This window comes from Nicotiana tabacum, chromosome 12, assembly GCF_000715075.1.
Source record: "Nicotiana tabacum cultivar K326 chromosome 12, ASM71507v2, whole genome shotgun sequence".
In the NCBI taxonomy this organism is placed as follows: Eukaryota; Viridiplantae; Streptophyta; class Magnoliopsida; order Solanales; family Solanaceae; genus Nicotiana; species Nicotiana tabacum.
Window position 1 is genome coordinate 38,223,939 of NC_134091.1, and position 8,608 is coordinate 38,232,546.

Sequence of the window (8,608 nt, forward strand, 5' to 3'; positions counted from 1 at the left end):
TAAATAATAAAACACAATACTATGTCTAAACCGCATGGTTAATAGTATATCCCAACAATAATTAAGATCATATATATTCACATTACTACAACTAGCCCTAATTCAATTCTAAGTACCGTGAGAATACGTGTGTCCCTTACAAGTCATCTGGTAGAATGCATTAGAGAAAATAATGCATGCATTAGCTTTTGGTATTACTAATCTCCTGTTTTGTACACTTTTTCAATCTATGTATTACTAATGCAAGTATTAGTTATACAACCTATTTGGTATTATACTATATATAACTAATACATAATAACCTATTTGGTATTGTATTAGCAATACCAAGGCTATTAATGCATGCATTAGCATAGTTAAAGATAAAATTATCCTTAAAGTCGCTTAAAACTAAAGAATATGAAGGGTATTTTTGTAAATAATTAATTTCTTTAAAAATTATACAATTGCATTTTAATTTTTAATATACCACACCAAACGGTGCATAACAAATAATTTCATATTATTCATAAGGAATATGAAGTATCAATATCAAACACGAAGACTATAAAGGGCAACCCTGTGTTCACGCAGGGTCTGATTCTACGGCTCGAAACCTTGACCTATAGGTCATTTTACCGTTGGTCCAAGACTCACTCCTGAACACAAAGACTATGTACATAGAAAATAACGAAAACTCACTGATCATGTCAACTCACAGAGTTAATATAGGATTATGGAAGACGAGAAACACTTACACACAGCATTGGATCAGGCGGTGCAAAGCAACCAAAATGAGAAAAAATACAACCCTAGTGACGATATTGGTGGAGCAGATGATGTAAAGTGAAGTGTCCCTTGTGCCAAGGAAGAACAACTATACCTTAATAATGCCAAAAATAACACAAGAATGTTTCGATGATAACAAGGACAATGTAAAGAGAAGAATTCAAACAGAGAAAGAGAGCGAGAGAGACGTGAAGAGCGGCACAAAACAGCTGGAAATAACGACATGACTTTTGTCTTTACTAGTAGTTAATTTTCCATCTTCCTAAATTTTGTCTTTTTTTTCATAGTGTAACAATTGACTCTGCCACCCCAGTTAATTCTTTGTAAATGATTTAAGCATATTGCTGCCGTCGGATTAAGTTTGGTAAACCTCAATTTTTTTCATTGATGGACTCAGTAACTGGACAGCAAAATTACTAAAGTACAATTATATCAAGACACCGTCATTATATGAATGTTACTTAGACACTGTTCTTTCTCACCTACTCTGAAAATGTTTGGCTTTGGGCAAACGGTTTTTCCTAAAAGGCGTCACACCATTAACAGTACCCTACAATCTCTCCCTCGAACTAAGTTACACGTGGTGTATCACCTTGATCCAAAGGTTTTCCCCTCGAACTAAGTTCATGGAACCATTGGCTTTGATACCAGTATGTTAGGCTGATCCAGCTCGATGATACTCTTAATATGGCATAATATTGTCCGCTTTGGGCCAAGTCCGCATGGTTTTTCCCAGAGTATTCCCTCAATCTACCAACGTGGGACTGTTGTTCGCACATGCAACGGAAAGCGAGTAATTCTTAGAAGAGAGCAGAGGTAGTCCCACAAGTAGAAAACAAAGGTAGGAAAAGGAAAAGGAGAAGTGGGATCAACTAGAAACTGCTTTCTATTCAATTTCCCTTATGTGATAAATATTTTTATGATATATATACCTATCTGAGCTAACATCTGTTTCAAGATTGAAATTTTGAATCAAATCTGGAATATCATTTGAGGCCAAATTTATTCCATGGAGGTGAGTGCTGGTCTAGTTGCTGGTTCTCACTACAGGAATGAAATAGTTGTTATTCGTCGTGATGGTGAATTTTCTGTAAGTTGTTTACTTGACCAAGTAATTTCTATAGTTCTTGTTGCAGTATTAGGAATGCAATTAAGGTTAATCATGTTGAGTTATTGTCATCAGGCACCATTGCAGCAGCTGAGTAGTCAAATTTGCAAAATATGTGATGATGAAGTTGGGTTTACAATAGATGGAGAGCCCTTTGTAGCTTGCAATGATTGTGCTTTTCCAGTTTGTAGAACTTGTTATGATTATGAGCGCCGAGAAGGTAGCCAAGTCTGTCCTCAGTGCAAAACACGTTTCAAACGTCTAAAAGGTAATGATAGATCATTTATTTTCTGTGAAATGTTCAGCTATTTAGTTACTCCTATATTTCTGATTCGTGAACTCTTTATAGGCTGTCCTAGAGTACACGGCGATGAGGAAGAAGATGACATTGATGATGTTGAAAATGAGTTCAATTTTGAAAGTGATCACATGAAACATGATTTTCAGTGCTATGGTTTTGAGCACTTTGAGCTAGACATGCCTTCTCATGAGTCAAGAAACCAACTTTCACAAGTTCCTTTGCTAACCGGTGGTCAAATGGTAAAAACACTATTACCTCATTCACAAATTATTTTAAAAACTAATCCATATGCATTATCATCTCAATATACTTATGAACAAGACTAAGATAATGTAGGCACATCGTGTTGCAGGTAGATAATGATATCGACCCAGAAAAACATGCGTTAGTACCACTGGGATCAGCAGCGTTCGGTGGAAAAAGGGTACTTGCCCTTTCCTCCCGGTATACCAACACTAGAGGTGATACTCTATAATAAGACATTGAATCCAAAATCAGAATATCAATCTGCATGGATGTGAACTCTTGAAATTAGTCTCTGCAGTGCAACCAAGATCTCTGGATCCTTCAAAGGACTTAGCTGCTTACGGGTATGGGAGTATAGCTTGGAAGGAGAGGATGGAAATCTGGAAACAAAAGCAAGAGAAGCTACAGATGGCAAAAGATTGTGGTGACAAAGGCGGGGATGATGATGAAGATGAAGATGAACTTGACTTATCAGTGTAAGCTCTGCAGAAGCCATCACCTCTGTCTTAGTTTATGTCTGAAGATCATCAGATAAAGAGTTAAACATAGGCATTACCAGCTTTTGATAAATATGGCAGCAGCTAACAACTATTTAATATGTTTGTGAAAATGCTGCTGCTATATCAATGTATTTGTTGTGACAGATAGAGATCCAAGCACTTATATAAGATTGTAAATTTGCTAATCTTCGCATTATTTTTTGCAAGATTAGGTTGAATGAAGCAAGACAGCCATTATCAAGGAAAATGCCAGTTCCATCAAACCAAATCAACCCGTATAGAATGATCATCATGATTCGGCTTGTTGTTCTTGGCTTTTTCTTTCATTATAGGGTCTCCCATCCTGTAAATGATGCTTATGGATTGTGGCTAGTTTCTGTAATCTGTGAAATTTGGTTTGCTATGTCATGGATCCTTGATCAATTCCCTAAGTGGTTTCCCATTGGCAGAAAGACTTACCTTGACCGATTGTCCCTCAGGTCAGCATTATCCAATTTTTCCTCCGAGTTCACATTCTTTTTGCTAATAGCTAAGCTAAGTCATGTACAGACATATCTTTCCCCTGAAAATTAGTAGAATTTTGTCTTTCAGATATGAAAAGGAAGGCCAGCCTTCTCAACTTTCTGCAGTGGATGTATTTGTGAGTACAGTAGATCCACTGAAAGAACCACCTCTGGTCACTGCAAACACGGTTTTGTCCATTCTGGCGGTGGACTACCCCGTCGATAATGTGTCATGCTATGTATCAGATGATGGTGCTTCTATGTTGACCTTTGAAGCATTATCAGAAACAGCTGAATTTGCAAAGAAATGGATTCCTTTCTGCAAGAAATTTAATATTGAGCCTCGGGCTCCTGAGTCGTATTTTTCTCAGAAAATGGATTATCTCCAAGGCAAGGTTTTGACTTCATTTATAAAAGTGCGACGCGCAATGAAGGTAAAATAATCATGAGTCCCCAATCTTGTTCCATGGTTTTAAACTAAAAGTTACTGTCTTTGGTTTTCGGTTGGTGTTTATTTTGAATTGAGTTTTCCGGATGTTGCAGAGAGATTATGAGGAATTTAAAGTACGGATAAATGCTATGGTTGCTAAGGCGCAAAAGGTTCCCGAGGATGGGTGGACAATGCAGGATGGGACTCCTTGGCCAGGGAATTATGTTAGAGATCATCCCGGCATGATTCAGGTGCTTAAATTTGGATTTATTATATAATGTTGGTTATTTTACTTAACCTCTTTCTTGTTCAATCTAGCTGTAGTAATTTCTTCTTATGTGTATCATTTACAGGTCTTCCTTGGCCAAAATGGTGGACTGGATACAGATGGAAATGAATTACCTCGACTAGTATATGTATCCAGAGAGAAAAGACCTGGATTCAACCATCACAAGAAGGCTGGTGCAATGAATTCTCTGGTTTGTATTGCATAAAGACTTATTTTTGCGGTATCTTCTGCCACTCTATAGTCAATACACTATGTTTCTGTTAATGACCTTAAAAGCTTTTTTACAGGTCAGGGTGTCTGCTGTGCTCACTAATGCTCCTTATTTGTTGAATTTGGATTGCGATCACTATATTAACAACAGCAAAGCCATTAAGGAAGCTATGTGTTTCATGATGGATCCATCGCTTGGAAAAAGAGTTTGCTATGTTCAGTTCCCTCAGAGGTTTGATGGCGTTGACAAGAATGATAGATATGCTAATAGGAACACAGTGTTCTTTGATGTAAGTGCAAGCTTATTACAATCACAAACTACATATCTGTTCAAACATTTCTTCGTACTGGAGTAACCATATAATTGCTTTTACATGAATCAGATTAACATGAAAGGATTGGATGGAATTCAAGGACCCATATATGTTGGAACTGGATGTGTGTTCAGACGCCAGGCGCTTTATGGACTTGATGCACCCAAGCAGAAGAAAGCTCCAATGAGGACATGCAATTGCTGGTTAAAGTGGTGCTGCTGCAAAAGCTGTTGCTCCGGAAGGAAAAAGAAAAGTAAGAAGCCTAATTTGGAGGTGAAGCCTCTTATAAATGACGTAGACTCCCTCGCATTAGTGGTCTCTCAAGAGGACACACAAGGTAAAGTCACATTTCTGATATCCTTCTACATGCTATGCTGATACCATTTAACTGATATCCTTCCAATTGTTTTATTTCAAATGTGGCTTGAGCAGGTGATTATCGAGCTTCCATCTCCGGTCACAAGTTAGAAATGAAATTTGGGCAATCTCCAGTTTTTGTTGCATCAACACTGCGAGAAAATGGTGGGACTCTTAAAAGTGCTAGTCCAGCTTCCCTGGTAAAAGAGGCCATTCATGTAATAAGCTGTTGTTATGAAGATAAAACAGAATGGGGAAAAGAGGTAATTCAGATCCATCTCTTCAAGTTTCTTGCTGTCTACAAGTATCAAACTACTGTCAAATGTACTAATCTTTCTACCCAACTGCTTTGAAAATGCAGATTGGCTGGATATATGGTTCAGTCACAGAGGATATATTAACAGGCTTCAAAATGCATTGTCACGGTTGGAGATCCATATATTGCATGCCTACAAGGCCTGCATTTAAAGGATCAGCACCGATCAATTTATCAGATCGTCTCCACCAGGTCCTTCGATGGGCTCTTGGTTCTATTGAAATCTTTCTCAGCAGGCATTGCCCTCTCTGGTATGGATATGGTGGTGGTCTCAATTGGCTCGAACGTTTCTCATACATAAACGCCACCATTTATCCGTTCACGTCTCTTCCCTTAGTCGCTTATTGCACTCTACCTGCTGTATGTTTGCTTACAGGAAAATTCATTACACCTGAGGTACAAAATCTTTTAACCATAAAAAAGACTTCCTATTATATACATGATCAAGCTGCACTAAAGTACACTTGATCAAGAAAGATATCTAATTCTGTTTTTCTTGCTCAATCTTGCAGCTTAACAATGCTGCTAGCTTGTGGTTTTTGTCACTTTTCATTTGCATATTTGCAACTAGTATTCTTGAAATGAGATGGAGTGGAGTAGGGATAGATGAATGGTGGAGGAATGAACAATTTTGGGTGATCGGAGGCGTTTCAGCACATCTATTCGCTGTGTTCCAAGGTTTACTAAAAGTATTAGCCGGGGTGGATACAAACTTCACAGTAACATCAAAAGGCGGAGATGATGAAGAATTCTCAGAGCTTTATGCATTCAAATGGACAACACTTCTCATTCCACCAACCACATTGCTAATAATAAACATTATAGGAGTTGTTGCTGGCATTTCCAATGCTATAAACAATGGGTATAAGTCATGGGGGGCTTTATTTGGGAAGCTGTTTTTTGCTTTTTGGGTGATTGTTCATCTCTATCCATTCTTGAAAGGACTTTTAGGTAGACAGAATAGAACTCCTACAATCATCATTGTCTGGTCAATATTAGTTGCTTCCATATTTTCACTTTTGTGGGTAAGGATTGATCCATTTTTGGCAAAATCTGATGGTCCAATTCTTGAAGAGTGTGGATTGGATTGTAACTAGTATGGAAACTCAAGTTCAAACTCATAAATAGAAGAAGATAAACACCTTACAGATTCTTGTTCTCTCTTTCCTCATCTTTTGGCAATCTGGTTTCAGAAAACAGACAAAAACATGTGTATATATATTTGTTTTGGCCTTCTCTAATTACAAAATATTTGTGTTCTTTGGGATTCTGGGGAGTGTATTCTCTTCTGTCTCCTTAACTTTTTGTACCATCAAATTGAGCTATATATATCACTAGAACTCCTGCAAATGATCTTTTGCACAAAACATAATGAAAACATGACTTGATCTGCTACTACAGGTTAACCATTTATCGAGTGAACATAGCAGATAAAGCAAATTTTATTCTGTGTTACAATATAGTTTAGTTTTTGAACTCAAACATCAGTCTGAAATCTGAATCTTCATGTATCTTATTATGTAAGTATTAGAATATCCTACTAGCAAACGAGGACTTATATTAAACTAGATAATATGCAATATCCTTCCTTAGGATTCATGTCATAGACTTTTTAACAACTACGTATGGTACTAACACATGAAGGGGAGCCTTAGCGTAACTGGTAAAGTTGTTGTCATGTGACCAAGAGAGTCACGGGTTCGAGCCGTGGAAACAGCCTCTTGCAGAAATGCAGGGTAAGGTTGCGTACGATAGACTCTTGTGTTCTGGTCCTTTTTCGGACCCCGCGCATTGCGGGAGCTTGGTGCACCGGGTACGGTACTAACACCTAAAATATTTCTTTCTTCAATATTTAAATTTAATGATTTAATATATGAAGTTTTCGAACATTTAGGTATGCAAAGAATCCAAGTTTCTTTGATTTTGAACTACACTTTGTCCTGGTGTTTGGTGAGAGAACCTAATCAAATACTACAGAGGTGGTTATGAAGCTGTTCGCAAGCACTCGTCAACAGTTTATGCTTCTGATCCAAGAGAGCTTTTTCCTCTTGCTAGTAGCTTAAAGGGTTCGGCCATTGATGTGAATTACTACTTCAAGAATTTGACAGTCGGTCAAAATATGCAACTAAACTTTGTGACCACATCAAATGGTCCTCCTTTTTTTGGTTGGTAAATCAAAAGAAGTTTTCTTCTACTCCACAATAGACAAAAGTATGTCTCACTATTTCAAATGGTCCATAGGACAAGGATGAAGATCATTAGGTCTAGCTGATCCGAAAAAGCATACTACTGGAGATTAAGTTATAGTAGCAGTTTACTATATGGTTTTCAGGGGAATGGATAGCTGAATGGGAAGTGAAACCAGTTATCAAAAGAGGAGTACCAAGAATTTGCTAAGGCTCAGTTAAGAGTATATGGGCTTGCTTCATTTGGATGGGCATATTGGACTGTCAAGAGTGTGCAAGACAACTGGAGTTTAGAGTGGATGATCAAGAATGGTTATATCAAGCTATGAATAAAGTTGGGCAAAGATTACTTTTAACCCGCAGCTGAAACTATGTACCTCCGCTGCCGCAGAAATGTATAAAATTTATATATTTTTTTGTAGATAACATATAAAATATGCATGTATATAAAAAATATATAAAATATATATATTTTTTGGCTTTTATTTCAAGAGTGACTATATAATGTCATTTTCCTAATAAAGTTCGGATGACTAATCAACCAAACTGGAGAATATTGACACTAAGTACTCTTTCTATCTCAATTTATATGAAGGTGTTTGACAAGTCACTAAATTAAAAAAATAAAGAAAGATTTTTTTTAAACTTGTGGTCTAAAACAAATCATAGAATTAGCGTGGTCAGAGAAATCATCTCATTAAGGGCAAAAAGGAAAATCTAAAGTTGAATAGTTACTATATATTGAAAGATATCATTCTTTTTGGAATTGACTAAAAAGGAAAGAGTGTCACATGAATTTGGACGGAGGGAGTAATATTTTAAAGAATGTTCAATTCTATATGAAGTGAATAGCGAATGCAGGATAAAAAGTTCATGAGTTTGCGATGAATTCTGCACCAAACCAAGATAATAAGAATTCTGGCAAGTTTCACTTAGATGTATATAGAACAGCAACTTTGGATGGGCATATTGGTCATACCATGTGCAAATATGAGCATTAAACTATAAATTTTATAACTGAGTGGAAAATTGGCATCACAAAACTCTAATCAAGAATTTGTATGAGACGAACATATTCCA

General features: G+C 36.9%; 1 protein-coding gene across 2 annotated transcripts; it reads left to right on the plus strand.

The window, feature by feature from the left end:
• Positions 1-764: 764 nt before the first annotated feature.
• Positions 765-6,494, plus strand: LOC107784658 (putative cellulose synthase A catalytic subunit 3 [UDP-forming]). Of its 2 annotated transcripts, none has more exons than XM_016605813.2 (14): positions 765-1,858; positions 1,952-2,144; positions 2,226-2,416; positions 2,530-2,638; positions 2,713-2,899; positions 3,136-3,402; positions 3,515-3,860; positions 3,970-4,107; positions 4,210-4,335; positions 4,433-4,645; positions 4,739-5,006; positions 5,102-5,289; positions 5,388-5,738; positions 5,855-6,494. In XM_016605813.2, exons 1-14 carry the CDS (start codon positions 1,778-1,780, stop codon positions 6,437-6,439), a joined length of 3,243 nt encoding a protein of 1,080 aa, XP_016461299.2. In that variant the 5' UTR covers positions 765-1,777; the 3' UTR covers positions 6,440-6,494. The 2 variants fall into 2 exon arrangements, with proteins under 2 accessions (XP_016461299.2, XP_016461300.1); XM_016605814.2 differs by having other exon boundaries at positions 2,722-2,899.
• Positions 6,495-8,608: the final 2,114 nt, after the last annotated feature.